At 46.9% G+C, this 19829-nt stretch overlaps 1 protein-coding gene across 1 annotated transcript in view; it reads right to left on the bottom strand.

The window, feature by feature from the left end:
• Positions 1 to 8751, bottom strand: part of epb41l3a (erythrocyte membrane protein band 4.1-like 3a) — a gene marked incomplete at both ends in the record, with an annotated part of 24154 nt that extends 15403 nt beyond the window's left edge. The window contains 9 exons of the mRNA XM_084453990.1: positions 828 to 1003; positions 1341 to 1438; positions 2457 to 2609; positions 5500 to 5587; positions 5744 to 5962; positions 6120 to 6195; positions 6466 to 6508; positions 7930 to 8034; positions 8698 to 8751. Coding sequence (XP_084310116.1) covers positions 828 to 1003; positions 1341 to 1438; positions 2457 to 2609; positions 5500 to 5587; positions 5744 to 5962; positions 6120 to 6195; positions 6466 to 6508; positions 7930 to 8034; positions 8698 to 8751 — 1012 coding nt within the window. The remainder of the gene's footprint in view (positions 1 to 827; positions 1004 to 1340; positions 1439 to 2456; positions 2610 to 5499; positions 5588 to 5743; positions 5963 to 6119; positions 6196 to 6465; positions 6509 to 7929; positions 8035 to 8697) is intronic.
• Between the last annotated feature and the right edge of the window lie 11078 nt (positions 8752 to 19829).

Genomic DNA, 19829 nt, shown 5'->3' with positions numbered 1-19829 from the left:
CCTTAAACAATAGCGATGCGGACAAGAAGACGTTGACCAATAGCAATGCAGACAAAAATACCTCAGCCAATGGCAATGCAGATGAGACCCTGGGACATGGCAGGGCTAATTAACCCCAGGAATAAGTACATGAATAACTGGTTAAATGGTTAGAAATTGGTGTGTCCTAACATGATCCTGATGTGATATTGGTCCTGATGTGGTATAAACATGGTCCTGATTCAGTCTAAACATGGTCCTGGTGTGTTCTAAACATGGTCCTGATGTGTCTAAACATGATCCTTAATCCTTTCCCAGGTTTTTCATATCCCCACCCCCCCACCCCCACCCAACACCTAACCCTCACATCATATGATCTAGCACTGTGACTGCTGATGTCACTTGTTATAGAAGGCTTTTTGTTAATGACTGGTATGTACTGTTGGTTGCCTTACTTTAGACAAATTGAGTTATTGTTGCTGTTGCTTTGGATAAAAGTGTCTGTTAAATGACTAAAATGTAAATGTAAAATGTAAATAAGGTCCAGATCAGGATCATGTCGTCTAGTGGTCCTGATGTGGTCTAAACATGGTCCTGATGTGGTCTAAACATGGTCCTCATATGGTCTTAACATGGACCTGATGTGGTCTAAACATGGTCCTGATATGGTCTTAACATGGACCTGATGTGGTCTAAACATGGTCGTGATGTGGTTGACGAATGACCAAGGCAACATGTGATCAACTGCAGATTACAGGTGACAGTCCAGCAGGGCAACAATAGATCCTCTCTAAATTTGGAGGACCCCTCGTCGTGTGAGCGAGAGATCCTCCAGGTCCCTCCCCCACCTCCGTCCAGGCTGCGGGACATGATGTAGCGCTTGCTGGTGGAGCGTTCGAAGAAAGGTGCGGGCCGGGCGATCTGGGAGGACGCACGCCGGGTCTGGACCTGGGTCCTACCGCTGTAGCGGAACTTAGAACCAAGGGACAGGAACTTCTTAGGAGGGTCCTCAGGAGACACCAGCCTACAGACAGGCAGGCAGGTAGACAGACAGGTAGAGAGACAGACAGACAGACAGACAGACAGACAGACAGACAGGCAGGCAGACAGACAGACAGGTAGAGAGACAGACAGTCAGGCAGCCAAACAGAGATGGGCAGACAGAGAGACAGGCAGAAATACAGTCAGACAGTCAGAAAGAGAGACAGGCAGACAGAGAGACAGACAGACCAAGAGACAGACAGGTGTTGGCATGACCGCAGACAGGACATCGGGAGTACATCTGGACAGTAACTGTAGCAGCAGAAACAGCTGTGGTCTATCTGCTGCAGAGTAAGTATCTCAGTCTGGGTTCTTCTCACCTGAAGAAGGTGTGGTGCTCCACACAGACCTTCCACAGCCTTTTGGCTGATCTGTGGTTGGGCAGCTTGAAACCAATGGTGCTCTCAAACTGCTCAAACTGGAGAGATGGAGAGAAGGAGAGAGGGAGAGAATGAGAGTGGGGAGCAGAGAGAGGGAGGATGAGAGAGAGACAGAGAGAGAGAGAAGTTGAGAGAGAATACTTATTAGGAGAATCAGTTGCTCATTCTTAGCAGCAAAATGTGTGATGCCATAACCTTAGGGACATCAGGTGGAATGGAATAAATTATGATCTAGGTTAGTCATCAAGGTATTCTTCATTATCATTATTGGGTGCGTTAAGTAACTGAGCGGCTCAGCTTCGCTCAGAGCGTAGAACGCACTTAACGGGTTGCTCAGGCTGATCTGCTCAGAGCGCAAGTGAACACTTCTAAACTACAGTCTGAGTAAACACAAAAGAAGATGGATCCAAAAAGGATGCTCGATTGCTCGTACACCTCTCCAGTGCTGATGGCACACTAAAGGCATCCGTTTTAGTGACCGAAGAGGAAATGATCGCTGTTTGCCCGTTAACGTTATTTACAGCAAGCAACAATATCTCCTCCTCTTCCTCCTGGTTATTATCCGCCCCTAGAACATTAATTAAATCATCATCGGCCACTGCCTCCTCCACCAAAACATTGAATAATGCACCTACTACTGCTTTTTGCAGAGCCATTTTCACTGAATGTTTTGTATGACGGTTGATCAGCGCTCAGAATGAGCAGAACGTTAAGTGTTTTTAAAATGCGCTCAGCGCTCACAGTGAGCATTCTAAGTGTGAGCGCTCAGCTACTTAACACACCCATTATGTTATCATTATCACCAATATGTGTTGTTGTTGTTGTTGATGATGTTCTGTTGTTCTGCTCAATTTTCAGTGTCACTTTATTGTTTATATATGTTTGCTTTGGCAATATTTCAAGTAATTTCAATGCCATTGAAACTGAAATGTAATTGAGAGAGAGACAGAGAAGGAGAGAAGAAGAGAGAGGAGAGAGGAGAGAGACAGAGACAGGGAGAGAGAGAGAGAAAGACAGAGGGATAGAGAAGGAGAAAGAGGGAAAGAGTGTGTATACCTCCCCAGGTCGTATCTTGATGTAGAAGTTGTTCCTCTTGTAGGAGATCTTGAGGACCTTGGGCCAGGCGAAGCGGTTGATCCTCAGACGGTCTCTGTAGATCAGCAGCCCGCTGGAACACACACCCAACATGATCTCCACGCCCTCCGAGTCCTGCAACACACACACACACACACACACACACACACGCCTCTACTCAGTACTCTGACACAACTCAGAACACCTAAGACACGTATAGAGCAGGACAGCTTCTAATGGTGTTTTATGTACAGTATGAGATAATGTTAGCATAATGTCAGCACTTCACTCTAAATGGAGGGATCCATCACCATACTGCAAGCCCATTAAAGAAGGGAACAGAGGTATGAGTGCGAAAGTGTGTGCGCACATGCGTGCGTGTATGTTTGTGTGTGGTGTGTGTAGTATGACTGATCCAATGAGCTTGGCAGGAAGACAACAGAGTGAAATGAAGACGTCATGGGACCTGTAGTCATGGCGACTGACAGACCGTATTTGGAGCCTCTCTCAGGAGATCCCCCGGTGTAACCCAGTTCAGAAACTAAAACTCTCTCTGTCTAGAAGGGTGATGTGTGTGTGTGTGTGTGTGTTGTTGTCTATGTGTATCAGTGAAAGGGATATGGGAACTACAATGGGCGGTTAAATGTCATGTGATCAGACTGGTCATGCAGACGCAGCTGCTGGGACATAACAGTATGATCATGTGACACGTATTGAACACACGTACGTATCTATCACATGTATGTAACAGGGTGGACAGTACAGCACAGTAATGTTACAGACGGACAGGAAGTACATCATACACAGACAAGAAACAACCTTACCTCCCCCTTAGCTGGAGACAAGCACTCAAACAGGCTTCCTACCAACTAGGCCATTCAGGCAGAACAGCAAGAGAAACAAACAGAAAGCACACAGACTGGGCTGACCAAACCACACAACGGTTGCATGCTACAAATATAATCAAGCTAACCTGTGGTAATGCTAACTAATGATAAGGTTAACTAGTGATCAAGCTAGCCCTGCCCTGATTCTCCCTACTGATAATGCTAACCAGTGATAAAGCTAACCAGTGAAACTGTTAGCGCATAACCAGTGCTAATGCTTGTTAAGGTTAGCCTCAGTGCTTGTGCTAGTCAGTGTGTTACAGTGAGCTAACATTAACCTCAGTGCTAGCGAAGGCTCGCCTGTGGTGTTGTCTGTGATCGGCTGCCCAGTCAGGTGAGGACAGCTCATGGGACAGGAAAGATTTTTCCAGGTTTTTCCTGCTGTTGCTAGGTTACAGTAGGTCAGGTGATGTAACAGATTGATTGATGGGTAAGATCAATGATTCGTGGCTAACTGGGGCAGTCTCATGTAATACAAACATGTCGTACTACACAGTCTGTGTACTTTCCACAAACTTAAGGGCCTTTCACGCTGGCAGAAGTCCTCCTTATGTGAACTTGAGCGCGAAAGCTAGCGGACCGTTCCAGACTGGGATATCTGGCAGACCTGCTGGAGATGTGGACGACTTCATCACAATGGACTTAGCAGCGCAAATAACTCCTAACATAACATAGCTTCATCATTATAACTGATAAGGAGTGTTTGGAATAGTTACTCTTGCTATGCTATTTACTGGCACTGACAGTATAGAACCCAAGCGGTCGGCAAAAAGCAACCTTTTTTAAAGGCTCTAGAGCAGGGGTCTCAAACTCGCGGCCCGCGGGCCATTTGCGGCCCGCCACACCACTCCATCCGGCCCGTGACATGATGTCAGAAATATAATGTAATCCGGGCCGCAAAATAATTTCTTGTTAACCGCGCCGGCAGGCAGGCATATAATGCGAAATTCAAGTCGCTCAAACATGGGGCGAAATTATGTTATTGTGCGCAGCATGCGAGGTGAATGTTGCATACAGTCACAGGGGCAATCAATCCCCATGCGACTATGAACTATGAACGGAATGCAGCTCGCCACCGAGAGGCTGTTTTCATGGTTAACTAACGTTAGGAACACAGACGTTTCAAGAAATATGGACATTGCAGTATTTTTTGTGGAGTTCAATGTAAATTCTACCTGCCTGATATGCAAGAACAAAGTCACTATTCATTACTAAACATGGAGAACAGTGTCATAGGGAGACGAGAGGAAAAAACGAGCCACACAGCTAAGAGGGCTAAGGTCTCAGTCTTTCAAGATATGTCCAGCAAGAAATAGAGTAGTAGCCTACAAATGAATTCAAGTGTCTGGTAAGAAATGGAAACAAACTTGAACTTTAATAAATGCAAGTACAGGTACAGGGCAGGCTTACAGTAGTGATGCATCTTGCAAGTACAAATGAAGCCTATTCAAGATAAAATAAAAGTAAGGAAAAAAGATTTGCAGCACTAACTGTTAACATAGAAATGAATGGAAACCGGTTTGAATTTGTATGATGAAAACGTTAGTTATGGAATAGTCTTGCAACATTTAAAGACTGAGTTGTGAGTCTAGTTATGGAAAAGAAAAATGAAATTTTCTGAAATATTGCACTTTCTTATAGTTAGTAGTAGTTGAAGTTGACATTGAAGTGGCCCTCCTATGAGTTGACGATACCAGCAGTGGCCCCAAGCCAATTTGAGTTTGAGACCCCTGCTCTAGAGTGTGATAGACTGTAGTGTGTGTGTGATAAAGGCTTTAGAGTGTGTTATAACGACATGAACATCCCTGTCAGAGAGATCAGTCTCTGACAGTCTGAAGGCTGCTGGAACTGGGCCATCCGTAATTGCGTTAGGTTGCGTAACAGCTTGTGATTGGCAGGATGGGTCGACATTCGGAGACCCCAAACTAGAGCATCCTGCTGCCATGGCAACGAGACAGAGGGGAAACAACACAGAGACAGAGAGGTCACTGGCTAGCCAGAGACAGAACTGGACCTTCTACAGTACCAAGCCATCCCTATACAGCTCAGAACCATGCAGCTGAAACAGAACAGGCCTTATTTCAGGACAGGGCGACACCAGGGGGTGTGTGCATGTGTGTGTGTGTGTGTGTGTGTACCTTGGCATGGTGGAGGTCCACTCCGTACATAGACAACTTCTTCACATTCTCCAGGAAATGCATCTCGGCCTCGGCTGGCGTCATCCCCCTGAACATACACGCGCACACACACACACACACACACACACACACACACACACACACACACACACACACAGCATGGTTGAGCCAGTGAAGTGTACAAAGAGGGGTTGAACGGGAAGGGCGGGACGCTGGTAGTTGTAGTCTCTTCTTCGGGACTGACTTGTAGTTCTTGTGCAGGTCTATGATTTTGTCCTCCAGCTCCTTGGTCTGGTTGGGGGCAAAGCGCAGCTCGCTGACGTAGTCTGGCCCGGCCTCCTCGGGGTCGTGGTCACCCAGCTCTGATTGGACGGTGTAGGAGCCCAGGACAGTGTGTGTGGAGAAGGAGCACGGCAGTCGGCCGGACACCACGTCATCCCTCAGCTGCAGGCACAGATAGTACCTGCCAGAGACAGCGGTTAGGAGTGTGTAGGCAGGCGCGTCTGTGTTTGTGTAGTTGGGGTTTGTACGTGTAAGTGTAGGTGTGTGTGAGAGAGATACTGTATGTGTGTTTAGGTGTGTGTGTGTGTTTGTGTGTGTGTGTGTGTATATGTGTCTACCTGGTGATGTCCTCAGAGAGCTGAACTGGATCAGGAGGGTAGAACTTGACATTGAAAGAGAAGTTCCAGGGCACTCCTGCAGACACACACACATGCGAGGAGCTAGAATCAGGAGTCCCACCCTCTTCTTCTCCTTAGTTTTCCTCTCCTCCTCATCTCCCCTCTCTTTCCTTTAATCTCCTCTTCCCTCTCTCCTCTCCATTCATCTACTTCTCCTTCTCTCCTCTCCCTCTTACTTCTCCTCCTCTCTCCTCCTTCCCTCCTCTCCCTTCCCTCTTACAGTACCTCTCCTCTTTCCTCTCCTCTTTTCCCCTCCTCCCCTCTCCCCTCCCCTCTCTCCTCTTACCTCTGATTTGTTTCTTCATCTCCTTGGAGGGGTCCAGCCAGTTCTGGAAGAGATCAACTCATGGGTCAATTTAACTCCACCCAGATTAAAGTCTAATCCTAACCCAGATTAACCCTAGCCCAGATTACGAGGGAGAAACATAGAGGCAAAGATAGAGGGATGGAGAGGAAGAAAAAGAGAGGCAGAGAGAGTTGTCCCACATGAAAAATAGGTACTGTACAGTGTATAATTTATAAATAGCAGCCTATACACATTGTAATGTGTGTTGTTCATTGTATAAGATCTTGTAATAATATAAGGATATTATATAAAAACTGCTACTGTACTTTCCTACACGTACTGATAAGACATAGATAATGTTGCAAGCATGTGTGATTTAACATGTTTCTCACAATACTGCACATGCTTTTCTGCATATTTACCTCCCCCCAGCACACCAGCTGGGCGAGGGGTAATGTTTTCGGTGGCATGATGGTTGGTTGGTTTGTTTGCTCTTTCTTAGAAAACTACCAAACCTATTTTCATGAAACGTTTTGGAGCAGATCCGAATCACGGCCGGCCATTCACCTCCATTCATTATTTGGACTAGGATTAAGCAAAAACGATTTTATGAATCTCGGTGGAGAGGTGTACAGTAGCATGGGTCAACTTAGAACCTGGAAAATATCATGACATGGGAAGGTCACAGAGACACTGGGTTTAGACTGGCATAAAGCTTTCCAACTAACGAATACAGCAATACCAAACATGTCCTGCTCACACGCACGTGCGTGTGCATAAAGCCCCAGAATGCGTTAATGGGCAGAGGTCTGTGCTCTCCGAACACCATTTCTAGTTTAGCCTTGCTATACTCAGATACAGCAATAACTACTATGACTCATCTATGTTTGTTTTTGCTCTATAAGTTTCAGGTATAAAATATTAGAATTGTTATATATCTTTCCAATACAATACATATGCCTCATCATTATGGGGCGAATTCACAAAGGTATTACGTGGCTTTTTCAGATCTAAGCCTGTGCAAATAATCCCAAAATAAACCTTGCTATTCAGAAAGCACTCGCAAAGGTGTAATACAGTGCTAACTGCTTTGCCATGAAAATAGCATCTCTGTGCGCCTGGGCATGGGCAGTATTTACATATACATATAGCCTACTTTGCCATATCAGGAGCAAATTGCACTCAGCTGCAACACCGTATGGGCATGTTTGCGCTAGAATATCATTAGCTTTTGTGAATAGGTCCAATAGACGGAGCACATAGCGGGCGCAAATGACACCCAGTCAATGGTGCTATTAGCAGCTGCGATCCATTCTTTGTGAATTCGTCTCTATATGTGTATGAAAGTGGCCACTTAATAATCTTGTATGTAACATATAAGCAACATGTACACAAATACTATAAGGTGGATATCATATGAGATTCTTGTATGACTGTTCCACATGGCTCTGTGGGTCCACCTACCTTCTGGTTGTCGATGTCTCGGAATGTGATCCCAAAGTAGTCCCTCTCTAGCAGGTTGAGGTGCTCACACACCTTCTCAAAAAGCACATATCCCCTCTCACGCTTCTGCATGACACACACACACACACGCACACGCACAGTAGACAATATGGCTGTATTAAAGATTGAGATAAGGACGATTGAGGAGAGAAGGAGATAAGGAAGATTGAGGATAAGTCACCTTGAGATAAGAAGCTGTATCTGAATTGGCACCTGATTTCAGCATTAATTTGCATAGTTATTAGTATCTGTGTGTGTGTGGTTCATGTTCCACATCACTTGAAAGGCTTGCAAGATATTAATGCATTCAGGTTCAAACATGATCTAAAGAAAGGCGATGATAAATGTAATCTATGTAAATGTATATCCTATTGTTTTATAATGCACACACACACACACACGCTGTAGTGGTGACCTTTGGAGGTCAATGCTGAATTGATGAGGTCGTATGACCTGCCCAAGGAAGGCGTGTTACATGTGTCATTACTGCACCTCTCTCTCTCTCTCTCTCTCTCTCTTCTTCTTCTTCTCCTCTGTGCCCTCCCTCCATCCCTCTCTCCTCCCCCTCTCTCTGTGTTACTGTGTCCTCTGTGTCAGGATGGAGAGAGTCGATAATCTCTGCAGCACCCTGCCTGCAGCGGTCACCACCGCTCCCCCCCCCCTCCCTCCCCCACACACCTCGACGGTGTACTCGGAGCCGTGCCCCCCCCCCCCCCCCCTCCCACCCACCTCGACGGTGCAAGTGTACTCGGTGCCGTCCAGCAGGTGGACCTTGCAGTGCATGTTCCTCAGGCTCCGGCTGCCGCCCCTGGCTGGAGACCGGGAGGACAGGTGGGACGCTCGGTCTTCCTCAGGATGGCTGACCGTCAGTCCAGCCTCCACGCGCTCCCCGCCCTGACACACACACACACAAACACACACACACACACACACACACACACACACAGAAGGGCATGTCAGTTAACAGCAGGCATGGATCGTTTCGATGTAACAAAACCAATAGCATTAGTGTCATATTAGTTTAGTATCGCAGCAGTCTTACTGTAAAGTGCTGTTCAACAGCATGAGGACTGTGAATGGCTTAGGTTGTGGTGGGCGTGTCTTACCTGGTCCTTCCTGACAGGTGTGCTGTGGGCGGCAGCAGGAGGGAAAGACTCCGCCTCCAGGGGCGGAGCTTCCTTCTGCTCTGCTGTAGCCTCTGAGCCTGGTTCTGTCGTCATGGTGATTCACCCTACGCACACACAGACACACACATAATAATTAGGTGCATTCTGGAAAATATTATCCTGCACACACACACATACACACACACACACACACACACGCCTCACTGTACCTAAATAGGGAGAGAGAGAAAGAGACACAGAGAGAGTGAGAAAGGGAGAGAGAGAATGAGAGAGAGAAGGAGAGAGAGAAAGTTAGAGACACAAAGAGAGAGAGAGAGAGAGAGAGAGAGAGAGAGAGAGAGAGAGGAAGATTCTGATTTTTGGTTGTGGTTTCTGGTTGTTACAGAACCTCAGACAGATGTGGAGCTAACAGGAAACCCAGAATGTGGAAGGGGGCGGATGGGGGGGGGGGACTCCCTCCATGCCTCCCTCCCCCACCTCACCACCTCCTGAAATCAAAAGAAACACACACACAGACACATATCATGTTGGAATAACAATATTCAGACTATGGCAGATTGGGCTGTCACTGCGCTATCCAGGCCGGGCCAGCAGATTGTGCGTGTGTGTGTGTGTGTGTAGCTGATATTCCAAACACACACACATATGGTTTGCTGTGACAGTCACAGTGACTGGTTATTACTGTAAGAACAAAGCTTCAGGCTCCAAAATCACAATCCACCCTACAACAACCTCCACGTGATTCACAACAACCTCCATGCGATCCACAAAGACCTCCACATGATCCACAAAGACCACCACATGATCCACAAAGACCTCCATGTGATCCACAAAGACCACCATGTGATCCACAAAGACCTCCATGTGATCCACAAAGACCTCCATGTGATCCACAAAGACCTCCACATGATCCACAAAGACCACCACATGATCCACAAAGACCTCCATGTGATCCACAAAGACCTCCACATGATCCACAAAGACCACCACATGATCCACAAAGACCTCTATGTGATCCACAACAACCTCCATGTGATCCACAAAGACCTCCACATGATCCACAAAGACCTTCATGTGACCCCAGAACCTCCATGTGACCCCAGAAACAAACACCTGCATGGTGAAGTGTGTTACAGCAGAGTGGAGTGTGTTACAAGATGGTGGAGGTGGAGTGTGTTGTAGGATGGTGGAGTGTGTTACAGGATGGTTGAGTGTGTTATACAGGATGGTGGAGTGTGTTACAGGATGGTTGAGCGTGTTATAGGATGGTGGAGTGTGTTACAGGATGGTTTAGTGTGTTACAGGATGGTGGAGTGTGTTACAGGATGGTGGAGTGTGTTACAGGATGGTTGAGCGTGTTACAGGATGGTGGAGTGTGTTACAGGATGGTTGAGCCTGTTACAGGATGGTGGAGTGTGTTACAGGATGGTGGAGTGTGTTACAGGATGGTGGCATGTGTTACAGGATGGTGGAGTGTGTTACAGGATGGTGGAGTGTGTTACAGGATGGTGGAGAGTGTTAAAGGATGGTGGCATGTGTTACAGGATGGTGGAGTGTGTTGCAGGATGGTGGAGTGTGTTACAGGATGGTGGAGTGTGTTACAGGATGGTGGAGTGTGTTACAGGATGGTGGAGTGTGTTACAGGATGGTGGAGAGTGTTACAGGATGGTGGCATGTGTTACAGGATGGTGGAGTGTGTTGCAGGATGGTGGAGTGTGTTACAGGATGGTGGAGTGTGTTACAGGATGGTGGAGTGTGTTACAGGATGGTGGAGTGTGTTACAGGATGGTGGAGAGTGTTACAGGATGGTGGCATGTGTTACAGGATGGTGGAGTGTGTTGCAGGATGGTGGAGTGTGTTACAGGATGGTGGAGTGTGTTACAGGATGATGGAGTGTGTTACAGGATGGTGGAGTGTGTTGCAGGATGGTAGATGGTGTTACAGGATGGTGGAGTGTGTTACAGGATGGTGGAGTGTGTTACATGATGGTGGAGTCTGTTACAGGATGGTGGAATGTGTTGCAGGATGGTGGAGTGTGTTGCAGGATGGTGGAGTGTGTTACAGGATGGTGGAGTGTGTTACAGGATGGTGGAGTGTGTTGCAGGATGGTGGAGTGTGTTACAGGATGGTGGAGTGTGTTACAGGATGGTGGAGTGTGTTGCAGGATGGTGGAGTGTGTTACAGGATGGTGGAGTGTGTTGAAGGATGGTAGAGTGTGTTCTCCACCCCTCCTCAGAGTTCCAATAAGGATACGAGAGACACTGAGGCAGAGTCCAGAGGAAATCTAAACTCATCTATGTGTGTGTGTGCGTATGTGACATTCCTCTGCCATCAAGGCTGTTCAATTTCAGTGTGTGTGCATGCATGCGTGCGTGTGTGTGTCTGATGGTAAGGCCTGGCCTGGACCACGCTCTCCTGTCTGCTGATTGGCTGCTGGTAAGTCCAGAAGCCCTCCACACCTGGACAGCTGTCTCTAACGTGTTGGTATATATAGTTCACAAATGGGCTGAGGAGCTAACACTAGCATAATGCTAACTAGTTCACGGCTTACTAGTTCACGGCAGAGGCTGTTGTCCCCCTCTGACTCCAAATTCATAGTGAGTTGAAAAACTACAATGGCAATATAACAAATTATGATTCTGATTCTGAGCCGCTGAGGAGCTAGCATGATGCTAACTAGCTCAGGAGCTGTCCGTGGTGCTGTATCGGAGTTAGGGTTGCAAATTGTAGGCACGTCCCTGAATCGATCATTGGTAATGTTAACGATCAATCAATCGATTAATTGTAGATAAAATACCAACATTTCCAAACAATCAAAAAAGCGTTTTTTTTCTTAATCAACACTTTATTATGGACGGACTTGGTTATTTTTTTCTGCGCTACAGCTACCTGTACAGCTGAGCTGTACAGATAGCTGGGCTGGACTGTAGCTGGGCTTCAGCTGGACTGTGTCAAAAGAGCTGCAGAGCTGCATGGTCAGCATAACACCAGGCACCATCCATTACAGTGACATAGCAGAGGTTCTCTCTCTCTCTCTCTCTCTCTCTCTCTCTCTCTCTCTCACACACACACACACACACACACACACACAGAACCCTTTTCACAACGAGGTAGCAGAGGGGGTTTGGAGAATCATTCTGTATCTCGTAAATACAGTACAGTGCGACAAATAAACAATTTCCTTGGTAGATGGCCCTGTTACCATAGGAACAGACAGCTGGGCGGGGCATCGGGAAGTCTCCTAATGACAACCCCAGCGCCGCTGTCGCCGACTGCGTCATCACGCTAATGAAGTACGTCGCCTCTTTGCTTCATGATCGCGCTGCGAGGTGACCAGTCCCAGAGCACCCAGCTAGACATTACCAGCAGAGCCCCCCCCAGCTGTCTGGGTTGCAGTGGTACTGAAGCACCTACACACACATTTGGAGGTACAGAAACAGCCCGTCCCATGGACCATCCAAACAGCATCTACACAGAGCATATCCAGCATACAGCAGCCTACACACACATGCAGCAGCCTACACACACATACAGCAGCCTACACACACACACATACAGCAGCCTACACACACACACACATACAGCAGCCTACACACACATACAGCAGCCTACACACACACACATACAGCAGCCTACACACACATACAGCAGCCTACACACACACATACAGCAGCCTACACACACATACAGCAGCCTACACACACACACATACAGCAGCCTACACACACATACAGCAGCCTACACACACACATACAGCAGCCTACACACACATACAGCAGCCTACACACACACACACACACACACACATACAGCCGCTTAAACATACAACAGCCTACACACACACATACAACAGCCCACACACACATAGAGCCGCTTAAACATACAACAGCCTACACACACACATACAGCCGCTTAAACATACAACAGCCTACACACACACATACAGCAGCCTACACACACATAGAGCAGCTTAAACATACATACAGCAGCCTACACACACACAGCAGCCTATACGGCAGCTTAAACATACAGCAGCCTACACACATTCATACAGCAGTTGATGGGACCAAGATGTGCTGTCAGGTTACATTAAGCCTTCTCTGCTGCTCCTCCTCCTGCTCCTCCTCCTGGGTTCAGTCTAATGATCTAGACATTACAGCCAGAACTTACACACATCCCAGGACCATCAATGTAATACTATCCCTGCGCTGAATAACGTCCGCAGGGCCGTCCCCACCAGAGCCTATTCCATCCAGCCATACTGTACATCTGTGTTGGTAACTCTCCCCAGTAATGTGACGTTGGCTGACAGGCCTGTTAAATCGGGTAAACGAGGGCAACTCGGCCGCAGAGCCAGGAGACTCTCCTCCTCGCGCGGCTCTGCCAGCCTTCGCTGGTAACCTACGGACAGTGAGGCCACACCCACCGCATTGCAGAAACACATCCCGAAAACCGAGACACGGGAACTTCGGTGTTGCAAATCATAATTGCATCTCTATCTACCGGTAGCAGGGTGGTGTAGATAATCGATAAATCACCGGTAACTAGCCGACAAGAGGCCACACAAATAGCGCAGACAGCGACAGATATAGCATCTACAGGGACAACTTTTTTTAGGCTATCCCGGTGCGCAATTATGAGACACTTTAACAGTCATGCGGGCTATGAGGGTTCCATTACACGGCTAGGCTATAATCCACAGGAAAGCAAAACGATACGCATTATCGAAAAATTCCTATCACACACACACACCGCGATTACAAACCTCCAATATTAGAAATAACAGTCCGTCTAGAGTGTAACGGAACACAGGTGCGGTGTTCAGATAGGGGATGCGCTCGCCTGTGAACGATGCGGCGTCTGCCCTTCAAGTCACGTCTCTCTGATGAAAAACACGATTAGGAAAGTCTTCTCACTCCTTGCGACATTAATGAGAACGGTTACCATATGCCGCGTAGCCTCTTGCTCGCCAGAAATCCGTATAAACGTTTTTACCAGGTATCCTGTATCCACCGATGAAGGTATAGTTTGGGCTGCAGTGCCTCGTTCTTGGCTGCTGACTCTGGTGTGCTCCCTATGTCATCACTCTTCAGTCTTGTGCCTGCTTAAGGCAAACTCGCGCAACCCGGGCAACACACGGCATTCTGGGAACGGAACGCGCTCGAATAACTAAACAGGAGTCACATCTGCCCCACCCCCCCATCACCCGCCCCCCCTCTCCCTATCTCTCTCTCTCTCACACACACACACACACACACCTGGTGCTAAGAATGTAACCTACTCTCTCCTGCTGACTGGCAAAGCAGCATGCTGCGAAACATTGGTGCCAATAACAGCAAGCCCTACGGCCAACCCAGCCAGGCTAACCTGACACCTGAAGAAAATCACACTTAACTTCTAGGTATCCCAAAGAAAGAGGATGTATGTGTGTGTGTGTGTGTGTGTGTGTGTGTGTGTGTGTGTGTGTGTGTGTGTGTGTGTGTGTGTGTGCGTACGTGCGTTCTGTCTCCACGCCAACGCCCCAGTGCATCTCTCCTCGCCTCCTCCCAGCCTTCCTCTCTGACTTCCCCCTCCCAGTCCCGCACAGTCTGTCTCTGTCTTGGCCGAGCAGCACAACACTGCATGTTGATGAACTCCAGCCCCCAGAGGGCCGAGCGCCTCCAGCAGGGCAGACGGCCTCTCAGGTGACAGCCGTGTCCGGCTGGACTAGGTCGACATGGACATGAAACGACAGCCAACATGACCCCCAACCCCCACAGTACACACACACACTCAAGATAAATCAATCAATAAAGAGTTTTAGTCTCTGGGCTTTCAAGACAGTCTAAACTACTTTCTAAAGGGTGTACCTGTTTTTAACTTCCCATTGTTATTTTTGCTTTACTGCTTGTTTTTAATTATTTTCTTTGTAGTGTATTCTGTTTTGTATTTGGCTCTATAGGTTCATGTAAATGTTGTCCTTGTGTAACAGACTTTGAACTGCTTGTTACAATAATAATACAAATAAACAGTCTTTGTCTGGCTGTATAAAAATGTGCAGAGGAGGCGTGATCTTGGGTCTGTCAGCAATCAGTATTTATTCTGTAACACACAGATGATCATAAATGTGGTCACACTCTCAGGCAGGGCGCACTGGCATCCACAACGTCAGCCCCTTCTCAGACTTTCGGCACATGAGAAATAATAAATATGTTAGCTACTAAATTAAACAGGCTACCTAACTAGTAGCAAGGTAGGCTACTTGTGATCGTATAGTTTATAATTTCCAAAGTACAAATTTCAGAGAATAAAAATAAAGTTATAAAAGCGCATAATATAAAATAGTACATGACAGATCCCGTTTTTTTAAGTGAACAATAATTAAGGAAAACATACCTGTAACACACAGATATAGGGTGATCATAAATGCGGTCACACTCTCAGACAGGGCGCACTGGCATCCACAACGTCAGCCTACAATACAATGGAGCAGTTAGCTAGCTAACTAGCAGCTAGCTAGGTGTTAACGGCTAACGTTAGCTAACGTTTGACATTTCACACATCTGTTATAACGCTAATTTACATATTTAACGCGATGTGAATAGCAGATATTATAAACAACATTCTTATTCATTTTGTTCAAATAAGTGAATGAATGAATTGCAAAATACACAATTTAAACCCTTTTTTGTTCACGGAGAACCCAGAACCCCAGTTTACCCCTTCTCAGACTTTCGGCACATGAGAAAGTTTCGAGGTGTGCAACGCCAATTATGGCCCCATCAACAACAAGTGCAACATCAATCACCACCCATCCAAGACAACAGTAAACAGTAATGGAACCAAAATTCATACAACATAGATTCTGTGAAGTTCACTAAGATTTATATTTACACTGTTACACTTGTACAGGGGTTAGTTGTAAGCCCCCCCCCCCCCTCTCCCTCTCCTCCTCTCTGCTCCTTCTCTGCTCTTCTCTCTTGCTGTGCCTCTCCTCCCTTCCTCTGCTCTCCTCCTTTCCACTCCTCCTCTCCTCTCCTCCTTTCCACTCCTCCTCTACTCTGCTCTCCTCCTTTCCACTCCTCCTCTCCTCTCCTCCTTTCCACTCCTCCTCTCCTCTGCTCTCCTCCTTTCCATTCCTCCTCTTCGCTCCTCCTCTCTTCTGTCCTCACGTGCAACATGTCATATATAGTAATTCAGCCTGCCATGTGGCCACACATCATCCAGAAGTCAGTTTTAGTCCTGGATTACAGCTAATCTGTGAGGCTGCATAAACCCTGTCCTTGGCCAACTGCTCAGTGGAAATCAAATGAGCCCGATCACCTATTGTGAGAGAGGGAAAGATAGAGAGAGACTACCAGAACCAGGACAGTACCTGAACTTCCTCCTTGGACAGAGGGCACATGATGTTGTGTGGTACTGATAGGAAATAACAGATAATGAACAATAACATCTCGCTGCTATGATGACTGACAGACATCTGCAGATTTCTAATCACCCTCTGGATAATCCACAATTTGTGTGTGTGTATGTGTGTGGCAGTGCTGCGAGAGATTAAATACCAGGCAAATAGGTCAAACCCTAAACTGCTGCTCTGTGCTGAAGACAGGCTGCTGCTGTAGATACTTACCATCACCGTTCACAGTCACCACATCCAGCAGGAACGTCCAGCAGCAGTAGGTGTATGTGTGTAAAAGAAGAGAGAAAGAGAGAAAGAGAGAGAGAGAGAGCGAGAGAGAGAGAGAGAGAGAGAGAGAGAGAGAGAGAGAGAGAGAGAGAGAGAGAAACAGTAATTCAAGTGCATTTGACTGCATCAGATTCATCGCAACATTAATCTTGCGCTCATCCCCAAAAGCACGGGGCAGCGAGGGGTTTGGCTGGTCGCGCGCCAGCGTTAGTGACAGTGGCACGCGCCTGAGGCGAGAAGCTAGGCCAGGCCATCTGTAGCCTCGCGACCAGCATCATCAGCATTCCTGTCCACCAATGGTCTGAAATCTATATCCGACATTCCGCCGCGGCTGGTGTTCAGTTGCAGATATGGACACCCCCACTACAGTAGCCTAGCCTATAGCCTATGTGAGAATGGAATGTTGGTTTCCAAAATAACACCGACACAGTCTGGGAACTGCGAGTGAATCCGTTCAGGATATGATCAGGTCTGGTGTGAAAAGTATCCTCGACTTAAAAAGCCAATAGAAAAACCTGACACAAGCACAGTCCACGTTAGATATGTGGGGTAGACTATCTGATTCTGAACGTTAAATAGTTTTACTAAATTAAATAAACACTAATCAAATGGCATGGATAGCATAGGCTATATCATATTTATTAATAAAAATTCAGGTCAAATTATGAATGAACTAGCCTACTGACGAGAAATAGTAAAAAGCCTTACCACGCCAGTCTAGGCTATATCGCGGTCAGTGCGATCAAAACGTAACGGACAGATGTTCCCCTCGTTCATGCGCGAGGTCCGTCCCGTTAGAAAAAGGGAAATGTTCCGTTAACGCGTTTATCTGTTTTAGTTCTCCACAGCTTCCGTCTCAAACCATGTAGGCTATCGTTATTTTGGTACGGTCTTAAAAGCGGAGAGTGTGATCCAGTTTAGGACATAAGGAGGAAAGCGTTGCACCGACTCGCGCTGTTCCTTCACAGAAAACGGTGTTACTACAACCGAACACAGCGCTCTACAGCAGGCTCGGCCTCCACACGCCGCCCTGTTGCGCCATCGTACCCTCCGCTCAAATTGGAGCCTTCATAGGCCAAGGCTGCTGTCAATCATACAGCCAGTACAGCTGTTCATAAGTATGTGTGTGTGTGTGTGTGTGTGTGTGTGTGTGTGTGTGTGTGTGTGTGTGTATGTGTGCGAGTGTTCCTACCTTGAACACCTTCAGCCATCTTCACCCAGACTCATGAATTATTGAGAGAAAATATTACAATTAAATTAGAATTGAAATTGGAATATTGACCCCCTATCTCTGACTGGTCTGCATGATACGATTATCGCTCTAACTGAACAATAATACAGTCTAGAGTGATTCCCATGACGAGGAGGGATATTTCTATGGTTTAAAGTGTCTGTGATCTTAATAAATCATTAACATAGCCTACTGTATCTTTATAAAAAAAAATGTGTGCGTGCATGAGCTGTCCACTGAGATAGGCTTTGCACCAAACTAAATTATTTTGGTTTAATCAATGAGTCCATCTCAACTCAACTCAAGTCAAACTTTATTTATGAAGCAAATTTAAAACGACTAAAATCGTCCAAAGTGCTCTACAGGTAAGTGAAAAATAAATTACAACAAAGACACAACCACACACGCAAACACAACAATACCCACAAATACAACAAAACACACTAGCCTGGGAGTCATGCTCAACTAGAATTGAAGGCCAGGGGAAAAAAGTGGGTCTTCAATAAAGATTTAAAAACATTGATGGTCTGGGCGGATCTGATGTGGAGGGGCCAGCTGTTCCAGAGCCTAAGGGCAGCCGCCGCAAAGGCTCGGTCACCTCTGGTCTTTAGCCTGGTCTTGGGCATGTCCTGTAGCAGCTGGTCAGCTGGCCTTAAGGCTCTGGCTGGAGTGTGGCGATGCAAGAGTTCAGCCAGGTAGAGGGGAGCCAGACCATTAAGAGCTTTAAAAGCAAAAAGCAGAAGCTTAAAATCAATGCGGAAGCGGACAGGGAGCCAATGGAGTGATGTAATGTGGTCACGTTTTTTTTGCCAGTGAGAAGGGGAGCGGCTGCGTTTTGGACAAGCTGCAGGCGTCTGAGTGAGGACTGGTCAATGCCCACATACAGGGAGTTGGGCAAGTCAAGACGCGAGGAAATAAAAGCATGAATTACTCTCTTGAGATCTTTTAGGGGAGAGATATGCCTTATTCTTGGCTAAAAGTCTTAGCTGGAAAAAGCTGGTTTTGACGACAGAGCTGACCTGTTTATCAATTTTAAAAACGCTATCAAACCAGGCGAGGTCCAGCCTGGCTTATGTGCGTGGCTGGCTTGTTTCTGTTCAGGACTGGTCAAACGGAAGCTAGTCACGCCACTGAAATAGCTGTGAATTGAAATGACATGAAATAATGTCTGATAAATTAAGATAGGTCTTGTCGTCTGGACACATCATTTCCAATGCTTCCAATTCTAATCCAGCACAATAAGAGCGGGATAGCCAGTTAGCTCATGAGCTCACAACAACTAGCAGCAGCTTCCGTAACATTAATGGTAGCGGTCAGTGGCTAAAGCAGTTACACTGATGATTCCTGTAATGTTAGCTATTTTGCTGCAATTGGTTCAACTTCTGTTTCTGGACAAAGGTAAGGGATAAAAAGATTGGAGGATGAAAGTGTGGAGGTGTGGGGTATAGTCCCATAAAGTCATCCCCACCGGGGCCTTGAACCCCCGTCTCCCGGGTGGGAGTCCTATGCTCTCACCACTACTCTACTTGTGCAGCAGAGATCGGTGGGTTGGTTTTGGTGTCCTTCTTCCAGTTCCTAGTGTGGGTTGGAGTTAGAATAAGGGTTGGGTTGGGACAGGATCCGATCTATAAGGAAAGGGGTAAAGGTTGGAGTGAAAGGATGAACATGTGGAGGTTTGGGGTATAGTCCCATAAAGTCCTCCCCACTGGGGCCTTCAACCCCCGTCTCCCGGGTGAGAGTCCTATGATTTCACCGCTACTCTACTTGTGCAGTGGAGATCGGCAGGTTGATTTTGATGTCCTTCTTTATTTTGGTGTGCTGGAACTACTGCCTCTTG

Source organism: Borostomias antarcticus (assembly GCF_949987555.1).
Source record: "Borostomias antarcticus genome assembly, chromosome: 2".
NCBI lineage: Eukaryota > Metazoa > Chordata > Actinopteri > Stomiiformes > Stomiidae > Borostomias > Borostomias antarcticus.
This window is presented reverse-complemented; position numbering and strand designations above follow the sequence as displayed.